The sequence below is a fragment of the Astyanax mexicanus genome, chromosome 1, assembly GCF_023375975.1.
Source record: "Astyanax mexicanus isolate ESR-SI-001 chromosome 1, AstMex3_surface, whole genome shotgun sequence".
NCBI lineage: Eukaryota > Metazoa > Chordata > Actinopteri > Characiformes > Acestrorhamphidae > Astyanax > Astyanax mexicanus.
In genome coordinates, this window is record NC_064408.1 from 73,270,803 (window position 1) to 73,287,375 (window position 16,573).

Consider the following 16,573-nt stretch of genomic DNA (forward strand, 5'->3'; position numbering starts at 1 on the left):
TTACCATTTTTATCAGGTGAACTAAATTAACCTGGCCTGTTACTGCAGCTGTTCTTCTAAGCATCTGGAAAGGAGTGTGCGTGTTAGATGCCGGAATACATATGTTAGCTATTCTTAAAATGGTTTAATGAAGTGTTGACAGTGAATATGTTCTGTATACATTTTTACAGTGAGCGATCTTCTTCTAAAAACATCATCTTAAAAAGATGCTCATTATAATGAAAAGAGAAGCACATTCTCATGAGAGAAAGCTTGCATGTTTGATTTAACTGTCTTTTTGAAATGTACTCTTACCTGACATCACACCCCTTTTCTGGAATACATACATAAGGCAGATAGCAAACAGTGACCTGGTCAATACATACATTTTAGATCTTAGAAAATAATTAATCTTTAAATTAGAATGTTGGATGAATTTTGGATGAACACCACCTTACCTCACCTCCAACTCCAGAGAACACAGTTCCACTGCTCCACAGCTCAGCGCTAGGGGCTTTTCTACTCCTCTCGTCTGCACCTTCCATTAGACATGGTGTGTCTAAATGTAGGTCATTCTAAATAAGAGGTTATGGTCTAAAGGTACACACATTCTGAGAAACTTAAATTTACCAAAAAAATTTTTACCTTCAGTTCATACATACAGAGTAAAAGATATACACACACCTATTTAGTTTATTAAATCAGAGCTGCTGAAATATTTTATGTCTTTTAACTAAACTTTTAACATTTATTTAGTGGCTTATGATTGACTGCAGTTGGTAGCTTCACTGTAACAATGTATACTGAGTTTGTGTATATAAATATACATTATCACATTGTGAACATTGCGTAAATAAACCACAACTCTATATATCTTTATCTCTGCCCTGTTTAGACCTTGTAAATTCTCATTGTAATCCGGTCACTCAAAGCACATTAAGAGGTGGTCAAATTAACATAGGAGCTGTTGTCACACAGTACTGTTGTCTAAGTGCAAAATTATCTGAACCCATACCCATTTTGTACCACTGCTGGAACATTTGTAATAACCGCAAGATCACACCATCCACTGTCTGCAGGGGTTAACTGAGCATGCTGCAATAGAATGCAACAAGCTAATAAAGGCATTAATTATGGCTGGTGCACATACAAATCTATCTGCCTTATCTTTATTTAAGGACAGAAAACAGGGAGACGCTCAGTGTGACCAACGTCTCTAGGTGAAATCTGATCACAGCTGGTTTCAGGAGCACATTTAGGACCAGAGTTCACACCAAGGTTAATTTCGTCTGGTTAGTTTTGGTTTCATGCTGTAGTTCAAAGAGTGGACTAAAGAACTTTACTATGTCCTTTCATCATCATCTACATGGGCTTCATCTCTCTGTACATCATATTAATGGACCAAAATTCTGAACCATTTAGAGCAGTGGTTTTCAACCTGTGGGACTTACATCCACACCCCAAATGCCAAATGTGACAGATATTTAGTTTAATTATTTGCTAAGCAAAACATGTTTAGGTCATTTTATGTCATGGTTTAGCGTAGTACAGTCACATGACAGGCATAGACAGCTAGTAGGTTAACAAGCCTAACAAGGGTCTTTGACATCTACAAGTGAAGCAGCCACTGTTTCTCTGACTGAAAGAACAAAAAAAGCAGTTGAAAATACAGCAGTTATTTCCAAAAATGTAAAAAAAAACAGTTGATGTTTGTGATGTTTTTGGTTTTTAAAGGTAAATAAAATATTCTGGTGGGCTGTGGAAAGTATTGTGGAGGGTTAAGTTGGCTGTGACTTGCAAATAGTTGGTAATGCCTGATCTAGAAAAGTGTTTATTACACTGCAGACGAACCAGACAATGGTTTAGTAGATGTGGACAAAGATCACCTTTTTTGGCCAAACTGAAAACGAAACAACTGCTATTGCATTTGGGAAATTAATTGTATAGGTGTGAAAAAAAGCTTTAGAGCTAAATTCAGAACCTTTTTAACTTGTATAGCAGAGCAAAAGTCCATCAGATAACTGTCTGACTGCACTGCTGTAGTCACTCCTTACAGTCTGACCTTGGGGAGGCGGCGCTGAACCTGAACAGATATCAGATTCAGAGACAGCTGTCAGCCTCCATCTCTCTCTCTATCTCTTGCTCCCTCTCTCTCTTTCATTCATCTCTCTTGCTGGTTCATCTTCCTTCCTTTTTTATCCATTTTTCTATGCATTCTTGTGTCTTTAGGCTGTTCTTTCTCATTTTTCTCTCCTTTGCGTCATTCGTCTTTTCACACTCTCCCTCCTCCAGTAAAACTGAATTAGGTTTGATGGCTCTGCTTCTGCTTCATTCATATGCTTATTTAATTACTCATCTCTGCCTCAATCTGTTCATCTGTGTTTCTCCCCCCTTTAATTTCACTCTCAGTAGTGCTGCTCTGTATCCAGTGTGATCGGGTGCGAGTCTAACAGAAGGCTGAGCTCCTCTGTATTGCGCTAATGGCTGTACAGTTACAGTAGACACTCTTGGCTGAGCTCAAATGGAGGTGTTCCCCTTTAAGGATTAGAATGCAATCTGCAGTCAGGCAGGAACCTGCTGGAGAGAGAGAGAGAGAGAGAGTGGTGGGGATGGTGCTGGGGGGAGGGGCTGCATGTACCTTTGTCTAAACAGCCTCTACAATATTTCCATATCTATACATCTACCTACCTGTTTGTGTTGATGGCTGACTGTATATAATGTATGATTAGTGTTATGATTAGGGTTTTCGGAACCTAGCTGAACACTCCACTTCCTGGTTCTCAGGGATTTGTATGTTCTCTTCCTGTCCACTCTTAACAAACAGAAAATCACACGTATAAATAATGATACATTAAATAATAATACAGTAAAGAAATTGGAAGCATTAATCGCTATTTCTAATAGTCTGTTATTGCTGAAAAGGTACACAAGTAGTGATTCATTCATTTTTTAGATTCAGTAACAGGTCTTTAGCATGTCTGAAGCTAGTCTTTTCTTTTAATGCTGATGTCACTTCGCTTTCAACAAGCAGTTTTTGCTTGTAACAAGCAGTTGCCAGTCAGTAAATGTATTATTTTAATTCTAACAAATCTTTCAGCTCTTCATTTGATTTCTTATAAAAATCAATTAATTTTTATTTTGTGAAAAATGCTAGTTTGTCCCATTAAAGCTATAATATCGTTTACATGACTTTGCTAATATAAAAATATACTTAATAGCTCAAGTGCATTCCTTTTCCTTGCAGTTAACTGTTGCTTAATGGTAACTATGGTATTCCTGGTGGTTTTCATGGTGTTGCTAGCTGGTTGGAAGGCGATTAATGTGGTATTCCAGATGGTTGCTGTGGTGTTTCTAAGATGTTGCTTTGGTGTAGCTAATTAAATGCTATAGTATCTTTGGTGGTGTTTCTAAGAGGTTGCTATGATGTAGCTAAATTAAGGCTATGGTATACCAGGTGGTTGCTGTCGTGTTCTTAAGATGCTGCTATGGTGTAGCTAAATTAAGGCTATGGTATACCAGGTGGTTGCTGTGGTGTTTCTAAGAGGTTGCTATGGTGTGGATAACTAAATGCTATGGCGTCCAAGGTGGTGGCACTGGTATTACTAAGAGGTTGTTATGGTGTAGCCACCTGAATGCTTCAGTATCGCAGGTGGTTGCAGTGGTGTTTTTAAGTGGTAGGTGATACCTGGTGTATCAGGTGGTTGCTATAGTATTTCTAACACAAGATGGGTTCTTTAGTTAGGTATGATTATTGCTGTAGGATTTCAGCTGCTAGGATGTTGACTTTGTGGTTGCTAGGTGGTTACAAGGCGGTTGCTATGGTTTCCCAAGTTGTTCTCACAGGTAATGTGCTGTGAGTTTCTGTATTGATTTTTAGGTAATAAAAGTGCATTTGTATCACTGTAACTTTTTCACCCTGTATGCATCACACAATTAGAATGAAAATCTGGAGTTGAAATCTCAAAACCGGCCAAGTTATGCCACAAACATCTCAGATAAAAATTATCAAAATGGAAAACAGATGAATAACTATATATTTTTGCAGTGCTTTGCAATGTGCAACCATAAAAATGTATAGAAGAATCAGTATGTTTTAGATCATAAGCCAAGTTAAGTCATAATCTGTAACTTGTGTTACTTCTATGATAACTTGGGTCTAGAATATAGCTGTTTTAGAATGTAAGCGTACATTAATTACTGTTAAAGTATGATACGTGTGAGCATATTAGATTCCTTTTCCAGCAATAAGTATCATTACTAAATGCATGTGTTGACCTGGTAATAACATCAGAGAGACGCGATTAAATGGACTGGAGATCAGAATGTATGCCTTTGTTCCTGGATCTAATTTAATTTATGTAATTTAATCAGTGTGTAGGCTTTCTGAGTTAATGAACTACATATAGGCTACAGGTCTGCTAGAGGCCTATTGATTGTTATGGATTTAATAGGAGGTTCACTGGCAGCTGCTGCTCTTATTGAGAAAGACATTTTTCATTTTATCCGCACATTATGGATGAAATACCTTACTGCTTTTTACGAAGTACACATAGACTTAGAGATATTATGTTTCTATTGTTATTTTTTTATTGCAGTAGTATTTTCTGGATATTAACAAAATATTTTCAATGTTTTCTTTCATGTTGACAAGAATAAATCAAAAATATCCTGAAATACTGTGACATTTCTAGAGCCATATTGCCCACTGCTATAGCACATGTAGTATACCTCATACAGAGTACTGCTTAAAATATGAAGGTCATCTTTTAAAATTTGATAAAACGTTAGATAATCATGATATAACATTTTAATATCAGCTTATACTCACCTCACAGTATTTTCTGTAACATTTTTGTAATATATGATTTTTATTTTTAGATTCCTAAATTTGATTCTAGGATGTAAACTGATAAATAACTGATGATGTAATACTTAAAAAGACTACAGAAAAGACTGCAGATCAGTCACAACATTTGTTTTTGCTTAAGTCTTGCAGATACCTTTTGGGACTGAATCAGAGAAAAAACGATTTGGTATGATTGTATAAAATTACATAAAGCTTTGTGATAGGATTACACAATCTAGTGCAACACATCAGAAAATAATACAAACAGAACCTTCTGAATAAGCAGAAGACAGGACATGGCCTCTACTCTGTGCTGTACACTGCAATCACAGGAAAGCACTACCTATGCTCTTACACTTCACAAATGCATCATAGGTAATGACCATATTAAACAACATAAAGCTGTGCAGACTAGACTGTATCAGCAGCAGCTCTGTAAATTGTTTCTGAGGTCAGTAAGTGTGACAGACCGTACTGGACTTTCTGTCATTATTTACTGCATGGACACTTTGGCATTAATAGTTTCTTCTGAAATCAAGGTTATTAAAAAACAAGTTTATCCTGCTTTTGTTGGAGTAACTGTCAGTATTGTCCAGAGAATACTTTTTGCTAGATTGTAAATCATTACTGTAAGAACCTGATTGCCATTCCAGACAGCACAGTTCAACTTCTTCATAGCTCAATGCTATGAATTATATCCCTCTAGCCGACGCCTGGCAGCAGGCATGTTGCCTAAAGGTTCATGTTCCTCAGGACTCTCTTCTTCAGAGAGTCCTATTCTATTCTATTCTATTCTATTCTATTCTACACTGCCTGGCTGAAAAAAAAGGTCACAAACTCTAATATTTCATTGGAGCGTCTTTAGGTCTGATAGAGGGACGCATTCACTGTGGCATTGTTTCGATAAGCTTCTGCAATGTAACAAGATGTATGGTAGAGTCTGACCGCTGCACAAAGCCTTCACCAGCACATCCCAAAGATTTTCAATGGGGTTAAAGTTTGGAGTCTGTGGTGAACAATTCGTGTGTGAAAATGATGATCTCATGCTCCCTGAATCATTTTTTTTCACAATTCCAGACCCATGAATCCTGACATTGTCCTCTTGGAATATGCCCGTGTCATCAGGGAAGAAAAAATCCATTGATGGAATAACCTGGTCTATATTCAGTATATTCAGGTAGTCAGCTGACCTCATTCTTTCAGCACATATTGTTGCTAAAACCCAGACCTGACCAACTGCAGCATCAACCCCACATCATTTACTTACTTCAATCCAAGCAGAATAAAAAATTCTGGTGTGAAAACACCCTTAAATCAGCTGAATGCATTCATTAGAAGGTGTGTCCACAAACATTTGTACATATAGAAGCAGATTCCCAGATATAATTTTAGCCTAGTCTTGGGCTACACAGCAACGGAAAGCCTAACACTAGTCTTAATCCCTGGCTGGGAAACTGACATATAGTGTATGTGTACATGTACTACACTACATGTTCGAAATATAATCGGAATTCATAATAATAGGAATTCATGTGAGATCAAAATGTTCAAACATGTTAAGTGACAACTGGGGTTTAAATGGCCCAGTCAGAATGAAAGACAGATTGTATGGAACGTTATAGTATCCCCATCACTGGGAGGGTGATGGAAGATCCTCCTGTCGCTTTAATTCTTCACTTGATCTTGATCTTGATCAAAAAGCCACAAATGCCCTTTATTAATTAACAGTCACAACCACACCCCTCCCCACTGTCCACACTGGTTTAACATTAGAGCTGACTACTCCCTAACACAGAGAGCGAGGAGGAATGGAGTGAGGAAGGGAGAGGGAGAACTGAGGAATGAATAGATGGAGGGAGAGAAGAAGAGAGAGAGAGAGAGGGAAAGAGGAGGAGCCAGCAGCATTGGCATTGAGGGGGAGGGGGGCTCCTGGCCTATGGGGCTAGCCGACCATCTCTCATGTCACAGCTGGAAGGGGAGGAGGAGGAGGAGAGAAGGATAGAGGAAGGGAGGGATGGAGAGATGTAGGGTTGGGGGAGGGAGCTGGTAATCCACTAGATGAAACGAGAAAGAGAGAGAGTCAGTGCGAGGGTGATGCCTCATAGCGAGCATCATAATTTCATTCAACCGAGAAGAGCACTCTATCTCTCTCTCTCTCTCTCTCTCTTTCTCTCTCTCATTCTCTCTCTCTTTCCACTACTCACTCATTAATGTGCTCCTCCAGTGCGGCGCTCTTCGTCTGCTCTGATTGACTGAGGATGAGATTACAGCTCTTTTTCTTTTTAAAGCTTATCACAGTTAATTTGATTTTCATTTTTTCCTCTTTTTGACTATTGACTCTGCCGAGCTCTTCAAGGATTGGGGTTTTAGAAAGAAGCTAGGAGTGTGTGAAAGAGTGCTGTGTGTGATGGACGTTGGCCTTTCTGCAACTCCTTTCTGCTTTGGACAAGGTGGCTGAGATGCTTCTGCTGTTTCAGTTACTGAACCATTAACGTTAAGATCTACTACAAGGGTAGTGAGAACGGAAGAGGGGGAGGGGATCCTGACACCCACCGAGCAAACGAGCGAGTGAACGAGACGGCCGGTCAGAAGGTAGAGGAGAAAGAGGAAAGAGCAACCTGTTCCTCTCTGCTATGACCTGAAGCGATGGATATTAACCTCCAGTCACACCGCTTCTACTTCCCCCAGATCTACTGTGATGCTGGCGCTCAGGTCACCGAGTATAAGATCAGGTAGGTTTCAGTGGCAGCTGCCCGCTGTCCTCTGTGGCTGCTCGGAGGTGTGGAGCGGAATTCTAATTGAGCGGCTTTTATGAGAATGAGGAGGTTTGGAGGATGCTTGATTTACAGTCTCTGCTGGAGCTTGCCAGGCTGCGGCTAGCGCCGACACAGATGCTCTTAATGCAATTGAAGTGTAAGACTGTGGCTCTTTTGTTTTCCCTGTGTCTCGCTCTGTCTTTCTCGCCTTCTGCAGGCTGTTGGTGAAGGTGATTCCTCCGAGGCCTCGTGAAGCTGCATCAGCAGTACAGTTAGAGCAGAATACTCTTGAGTTCTAGCTGTATAACTTCAAAGGTCTGCATTCTCAGTCTACATTCAATAGTGTAGGATGGTGCTGCTGACCTTCTGAGCTTGAATCAGCACTTTCTAACACAGGTTTCTAAAGAAAGAGCATCTTTGAGATGCAGGGGAGCATCACTTTTATTGGTTGCTCAGGTACCGTTCAAAAGAACTGATGCACATGACACAGTGTACAACAAACCTGTAGGGAGCACCGCTGGGGCTGTTTGTACATGGGATAGCAGTATGTAAATTGATCGTTACCTGTTACCTGAGGGGGTAACTTGGGAAAAGACACATTTGTATAAATTTAAAATTCTTATTTTGAGATTGAGGTTGAACACATGGACTGTTTGAGTTTTGTTAGCTGGTTGGGACATTCCATTTCTTTGCACTGGCATTTAATATTCCTAAATCCACAGGGTCACATGCAGACTGGAAATACATCATAGATGGCATTACCATCCACAGTGCACAGTGCAGTAGATGGTAATAACTGTGGCCAATCTGCAGCATTTGATTAGAATTGTCTGTGTAAACAGTTAACCAACTGGAAATAATCACATCCCTATTCAGTGCAGATGGCCCACTCACTCACTTCCACTAGACATGGCAATGGCAAAAAATAATGGGACACAATACTAAGTCCTGTCTCATGACTTTTGGCAAACATACAGCTCTGGAAAAAAATAAGAGACCACTTAGAAATTATGAGTTTCTTTGATTTAACCAAATTAAAAACATCTGGAATATAATCAAGAGGAAGATGGATTATCACAAGCCATCCTACCAAGCTGAACTGCTTGAATTTTTGCACCAGGAGTGGCATAAAGTTATCTAAAAGCAGCGTGTAAGACTGGTGGAGGAGATGCATTAAAAACTGTCATTAAAAAACAGGGTTATTCCACCAATATTGATTTCTGAACTTTTAAAACTTTTATGAATATGAATTATTTGAGGTCTGAAAGCTCTGCATCTTTTTTATCCGCCATTTCTCATTTTCTGCAAATAAATTCTCTAAATGACAATATTCTTATTTGGAATTTGGGATTTTTCCTTCTTTTCCCCAATTTTTAGATTTTTTTTTTGTCACAACACTGTTACTAATCACAGTAATAAAATATGGTGAGTTTTACTACATTTCCAGAACCTGCTCTCTTCAGTTCTGAGTTAAACAGTTTGTTTTTCGACTGGGATCAGGGCCTAGCGTTCTCAGTAACCCTGTGCTTTCATCGCCAACCTGACTTTATCTGTCCATTTCTCCACTCATCCATCGTTTCAGATTTCATCTCGCCCTCTAATCTCTTGCCTCTCGGCAGGACCCATCCATTTTTTCTCCCAATCGCACGATTAGAGCCGATTTAAAGACCCGGGCCGGGTATTTTTGGTCCTAATCAGATTTTATTTCTGCGATGGCTCAATCCTTCCTGCTGGACTGTAGAAGAAGAAAAAAAACTCAAGCCTCACCACTGGATTTTGAGTTTGGCACGGTCGCCTGCATGCTCCTCCAGAATGTGTTTGACTCACATTCAGAGTGTGTTTTCTCTGGTTTGGGAGATAATCGCTGTGTGTGTTTGACTTGGACGTAGAGCTGGTGGTTGTTCCTGCAGAGCAAGGATTGTATTACCGGCTATAAATCCATACCCTGTCCTGCAGGAATCAGGGCCAGAGAAGAGATTTTATTTGCTATCCATAGGGATTTGTCACATATTGTTTTAGTAAAGAGATGTTTCACCAACTCCAACCTCACAGAGACCTGTAGAATAAGAAGCAGGGTGGAAAATTACTGACTGAAAAACAAGTCACTATTAATGACCCATGAAGAAAAGCAGTGTGTCTGCTTTGGATGGAGGTTGTCAGATAGTTTGTCCTGTCACTTTTATAGGAATATCAATTCTTCTTTCTGTTTGCACTATAATGAGTGAACATCAGCCAGACCACAGTGTAGGGGCTTTTAGCAGTGGAGCTGGGTCACACATATTTACTGTGGTGTGGCTGTTGGGTTTTGTGGTGTGGATTTTCTGGCTGTTTACAGTTCACTGCTCTAGGGCTAAGTGTGCTGGTGCTATTAATGCTGGTGGTAATGCTGGTCAGCTGGATTGAGTGGAACAGTGAGTTCATGGCATCAGATCCAGGCTACAGACAGACACTGTGGCCTACTGTACAATCAATAATGAGGTTATTGGTACAGAAAATGGGGTTGGACATAAGAGACAATAAGAGATGGACAGAACAAATGCACTGTATGAGTTGAATGATCACCTGGATGAGTTGAATTTTACTAAAAATAATTTAAGGAACCTGAGTTAATTAAACTTAAAACCTGATGAATTGGATGGAATTTAGACTGAACAGTTTTTTATTTGCTTTATTACTAGGGGTGTAATGGTACAAACCGTCATGGTATTTGGGTCACGGTTCGGTTTGTGCAAACGCATGCAGAATACATGGTGCAGGTAGTCTATAGGAGACTTGTGGAACCAATGAACGTAATGCGTGACTAATGTTCACACAAGTGTTGCCCGCAGAAAGTGTAGCTGTAGCACTGTTGCTATTAGCAACTCGCCACTGACTTAGCCTAAACAAAATGCATAGCTCTATTGTAATACAGGAAATGTTGTTGAGTGAACAATATAGCACACAGCCAATACAGAGTTATTAGCTCAGAAAATTATACGTTTGCTTTTATCAAGGCTAAGCTCATCATAATATATGACCTACAAGTTTTCTTAAGGTAGCCTGGGGAGAATGACTACACACTGACGGTAAGTGCCAGTGACTCAAAGAAAAACAGTATGCAAATAGATCGAAAAAAAGTTGTCAAGGGCTATAGGCTAAACTCAGTTATTATAAGCTGATTTAACTCAAAAGATCCCATTTGAATCCCATATAAAACAACCACTCAATTAGTGGAGTAGATATAAAACTTCATTTTATTGTTTTAAATCGATCATTTTAGTTACGCAAAGTGTTTTAAAGTAATATACTGACCCTGAGAGGTGAGCTACCCCGAAACTGTGTGGTGAGGACCTGTGATTACAGCTGCCTTTGGACTGCACAGACTCAACTTGTAGACTCAACTAATATGGTGGATTCCACTCTGCTGTCTCATGTGTCCTTCGGATATCTTCTGCGTTAAAGCCAGTGTCTTCTTTCATTAAAACAACTGAGCATTCCATGTACTATGGCCTTATCTACAGGCATTAAGCATGTGTTTGCCTGTTTGTACATCATTTGTTGCTCTTGTGGGCCTACTGGACGCAGCATGGTGAAGGACTGCTCATTATCTAACTCTCAAAGCCTCACACACTCTGTGACTAGGGACTTCTGCATCCCTCATCAAGAAATTCATCTTTCACATCAGCATAACCTTTATGACCTACAAATACAAAGAAGCACATTGCTGTGTCTACAATCTGTGAAAGCCCTAAACGATATCTTTATTATGGGAAAAACCTGTCCAAATTCTTCTGCCAGAGACACTGAATACAAGGTCAATACATGTACTGGGAAACTGAAAAGTGTTATTTTGCTATTGCTGTTGATATCTGGAAATGTGCAGCCTAACCCGGGTCCAATTCAAAATCTACCCACACCAGCAGATTTCAAAAGTAGATCAGGTCTTGGAATGCTGCACTTAAACGTTAGAAGTCTTCTCCCTAAAATGGATATGATTAAGCTTTGGGCTGTTACAACAAACACAGTATAATGGTCATCTCTGAAACATGGTTGAAAAAATCTGTACCTGATGATCTGATTTTAATAGAGGGCTATAATGTCTATAGATCGGATAGAGTTGGTAAAGGTGGAGGAGTTGCAATCTACATCAAGTCTAAATTTTGTAGCTCCATGCTTCAATCAATAACCAAAGCCAAACAGTTTGAGATACTTGCTGTAAAAATACATCTTTCTAAAGGCGTCGACCTCACTGTTGTTGGCTGTTACAGACCACCTTCAGCCATAAAAGAAGCTGTGTCCTCACTTTTAGATGTTCTGTACACTCTCAATGATTCTGAATTTATTCTTATGGGTGATCTGAATTGGGACTGGCTCTCCTCTGCCTCTGATTCCATTAAGGAACTGTGTGATACATTAAATCTAACACAAATTATAAATGCTCCAACAAGGCTTAACCCAAAAGATCAAAGTAAATCCACATTACTAGATCTTATTTTAACAAATGCTCCTCACAAATTTACTTCCACAGCAGTGTTTTGTAGCGATGTTAGTGATCATTGTGCCATTGCTTGTGTAAGAAATTCCCAGCTACCCAAGCCGAATCCTCGCTATGTTTTTAAAAGGCATTTTAAACATTTTGAGGAACAAGCATTTCTACATGATTTGTATGATAGTGATATAGGGAGAGCTAGTCTAATTCCTGATGTTGAAAATGCCTGGGAATATTTTTATAAATTATTTCTCTCTGTTTGTGATAAGCATGCTCCTATAAAGAAATTCAGGATTTCAGGAAAGAACAACCCCTGGTTTACACAGGAAGTTTCTAAATTGTTAAAAGAGCGAAACATCTCCTGGGCCAAGGCAAGATCCACAAATTCCAAAGCTGACTGGACTGCCTTCAGAGCATTGCGAAATAAATGTACAACTCAGACGAGGAAACTTAAAGCAGAATACTACTTAAAATGTACTTCGGAAAGTTTTAACAATCCTTCTAAATTCTGGAAGCAAATAAAGGTTCTAATTGTAACTCTGTACTTCCTAAGCACATCTTAATCAATTCAGATAAAATTATGTGTAAAGATGATATTGCAAATCATTTAAATGAGCATTTTGTATCAGTTGGTTCTAACAACCAGGCACCGGGTTATCGGAGTTGTGATTTTGTGTTACCCCAATCTCGTAATGATTCTTCAACGGATTTCTTAGTTTTTAGTTCCATCTCTGATGCAGAGGTTTGTAAAGCTTTGAAAGCTATTGATCCAAAAAAGTCGCCTGGACCCGACAATCTGGATCCTTATCTGTTAAAGCTAGCAGCAGAACTTATTGCTAAGCCTATAGCTCATATTTTTAATCTGAGCCTTCAAACTAACATCATTCCAAAAATATGGAAAACAGCTTATGTTCTCCCCTTATTGAAATGTGGGGACCCCTCAGACTTAAATAATTACCGTCCTATTTCCAAATTATGTATTCTTGCCAAGATTTTAGAATCTCAAGTAAATTGTCAATTGAAACAATTCTTGGCCGACAATAATGTTTTAAGTGAAAATCAATCTGGCTTTAGGTCAGATCACAGTACCATAACAGCAGCTATGTTGGTAACAAATGATATTATGAATGCCTTGGATAGAAAGCAGCATTGTGCTGCTCTATTTGTCGATCTATCCAAGGCATTTGACTCTGTTGACCATGAGCTTCTGCTAGGTAGGCTTAGTGACATTGGCATAGGTGCTAAAACCTTGCCCTGGTTCAGGAGCTATCTCACTGACAGATCTCAGTGTGTATTTACAGAAGGATATAAATCAAAGGTTCTGGAGATCCCCAAGGGAGTACCTCAAGGTTCAGTTTTAGCCCCTGTATTATTCTCTATTTTTATAAATAACATTGGAAAGAACATGCTTACAGCTAAAGTTCATCTCTATGCAGATGATACAATAGTCTACTCAGTTGCCTCCTCTCTGAGTCAGGCTATTGCTGAACTACAGGTTGCCTTTCAACAGCTACAGGTCTCACTTAATGATCTAAACTTGGTTCTTAATTCTAAAAAAAAACAAATGTATGATATTTTCTAGAGGTCACTCTCAGATCCTAGATTCGGCTGAGATTCACACTATGGGAGGGGACAAAATAGAAAGAGTCCCATCCTATAAGTACTTGGGAATTTGGTTAGATGATAGGATGTCCTTCAGAGTGCACATTGAGAACCTAGTAAAGAAATTGAAGGCAAGATTGGGTTTTTATTATCGAAATAGGAACTGCCTGCATTTTGCTGCACGAAAATTACTTGTTCAAGCTACATTTTTAAGTGTTTTAGATTATGGGGACATTATCTATATGCATGCTGGCTCCTTACTTCGCCGGTTAGATCCATTGTACCGCAGTTCTTTACGTTTTATATCTAATTCATTGTTCCGCACACATCATTGTGTACTTTATGATTTAGTGTCATGGCCTTCTCTGAGCTTGAGGAGACAACACCACTGGTACATTTTTATTTATAAAGCTCTGTTGGGTAAACTTCCTTCCTACTTGTGTAATTTGCTGTCACGTTTTAACAGTTTTTATGATTCTCGCTCTTCCAGAAGGCTGCTTTTGAAGGTCCCCAGAATTAGTTTAGAACTGGGCAAAAAAGCTTTCTCCTATTTTGCACCGTGGTCTTGGAATAACCTTCAAAGCAAATTACATCTTAATGATTTGGTCTCCTTCAGTAATTTTAAAACTTTGTTAACAAATTCCGTGACAGAAACATGTAACTGTTATTCCTAAGCTGCATTTGTGTCTGATTTCGAAATTCTATGTAACTGGTTGTTTTTTGTCTATGTTGAATGCCCTTATGTGAACTGTCTGATTGTACTTTGTCTGTAACTGGAAATGGTGTGCCACCTTGGCCAGGTCTCCCTCGAAAAAGAGATATTAATCTCAAGGGATTTCCTTGTTAAATAAAGGTTAAATAAAAATAAAAAATAAATATTTAATTTTACATACAATAAGCTTACCGTATTCTTTGCACTATAACGCACACTTTAATAAGGAGAGGAAACTTAAGGAGAGCCAACAGTTTCCAGACCTGCTAAATTAGAAGGGAAAGCTGGCGACACCCTTGTTTCTTACTAGTGTCGCTTTAAATGTGCATTATAGTCCTTTCTGCCTTATGTATGAAAATAGAGCAGAAAATAGACGTCCTTTGATAGTGCACCTTATAATACAGTGCGCCTTGAGCTTGAGGACTTTGGACCAAAAAACCTTGAATTTATTTTATTTAAATGGTACATAATTTTTGCATGGTTTAAAAAAAACACAATGATTACAGACTAAAAGTATACTAGACAAGGATCGGTGCTTGGCAGTGTTCAGTATGTCTTAGCTATGGGATGGATGGAATAAAAAAAAAAGAATAAAGGAAAAAAATTGACTGAATATAGGCAGCAGTGGATCTTACAGGAAAGTCTTTGTATTTGCAGAAAGACTCTAGTTCATGCAGACATGGCGCTCCCCAGTAACCCATAATACAACTGGGCAGGATGCCATGGCAACTATGCCACAGGAGAACACTCAGCGTATCCTGTCGGCTCTGATAGCGGCAGGCAGCGAGACCAAACGCAACCTTTTCTGATGTGTGGCTTCACCGGGGTGCGCATGCGTGGATCTGAGTGGAATTCAGTCTGCAGCTCTGTGTTCATTTCTAGACCAGACCAGACAGATCAGCCTGGCCTCCAGATACACAAAGACATTAAGTAAAGAATGAGATTGGAATAGGCCTACATCACTGTTTCTCATGCCTTGAGATATCCTGAAGAAATAAAGTCATATAAAACAATAGAAACAGTGAAACAGGAATGCAGGAAGCGTAGTGAACTAAAGAAAAAAGGTCTCTCAGACAATTACTCCCATAATTTAGGTACGTCTTAATTATTACATGAGATTTTCTGTCTCTGAGAATAAGCCTTTCTGAGCTACGTTATATCCCTAGTTATTACAATGATGACATTCTTTAAAAAGCAGTATTACTCCAGGGTTTGGGATCTGATTTACAGACCGATGAATGCCCTACAACTGGGTAGTTATTTTTTTATGTTTAAAAAAAAAAGCAATTTTTACTTTTTTCTTCTTAAGAGTTTCCTCTGGTCATTTTTATGGGTTTATCTTCCTAAAGAGTGGATTTTTGTTTATGTATGTATTTATGTATGTATTTATTTTTTCCTACTGTGACTTTAAACCTAACATTGCAAATTACATCCTGCTTGTCCTGTATCATACCTAGAACTGACATGGTAAAATTATTATATCACAATATTCATGACATTTTCACAATTAATTATATTTATTCATATTTGGACATGCCAGATTCTTAAAAAAACTGCTATTGAAATAGTATTACTAATTTTAGCGTATGTAATGATACATGCTGTTTGTGAGACTATCCTCAATGTGCTCAGAAAAAGTGTATTGTCATTAATGATAATTTATCACAGTAACTTAAAAGTGGTCAAATTTCTCACCTCTAATTGTACCTTATTCAGATTGTAGTACAAACGAAAAGAAATGAAATGAACATTATTTTAGTGTAAATGGTTGGGGCTACATTTTAAATTCCAGGCTGAGGAAGAGTGGATATATGGAAATATGTTTTTACTTTTTAAGAGAGAGATCAGTTGAACAAGGAGTTCATAACAGACTGCTTTATTTTTTTAAGCTTAGATTCTACATAAAACATTATATGATAGGGTCTTTAAAGTAAGCTGATGATATGGAAAATGAAGGCAGAACCTGTAGCTGTAATTTCTGAGAGAGAGAGAGAGAGAGAGAGAGAGAGAGAGTGACTGCTCTCTGTTTAATCTAGAAATGGTTCCGTGCCCCTCAATCCTACTGAGCTGTTTCTGTGTTTATGTTGCGGGCATTTGCAGATGTGCATACTGTTCATTTCTTATTTCCATACTGTGTAATCCCTGAGATTACTGCAAAGACCCTGGAGGTTTTTCCAAATGCAAATATTATTTGGTCATTGTCTGTTAAA

At 38.7% G+C, this 16,573-nt stretch overlaps 1 protein-coding gene across 2 annotated transcripts in view; it reads left to right on the plus strand.

The window, feature by feature from the left end:
- The window catches only part of evlb (Enah/Vasp-like b), a 73,118-nt gene that overhangs the window by 15,950 nt on the left and 40,595 nt on the right, over positions 1 to 16,573 (plus strand). The window contains exon 1 of one of the 2 annotated variants that reach the window (XM_007232842.3): positions 6,915 to 7,557. The exons of the other annotated variant lie outside the window; for it this stretch is intronic. Coding sequence (XP_007232904.3) covers positions 7,472 to 7,557 — 86 coding nt within the window. The 5' untranslated portion in view covers positions 6,915 to 7,471. Of the gene's footprint in view, positions 1 to 6,914; positions 7,558 to 16,573 lie in introns of those variants that run through there. 2 annotated transcript variants of the gene reach the window in all.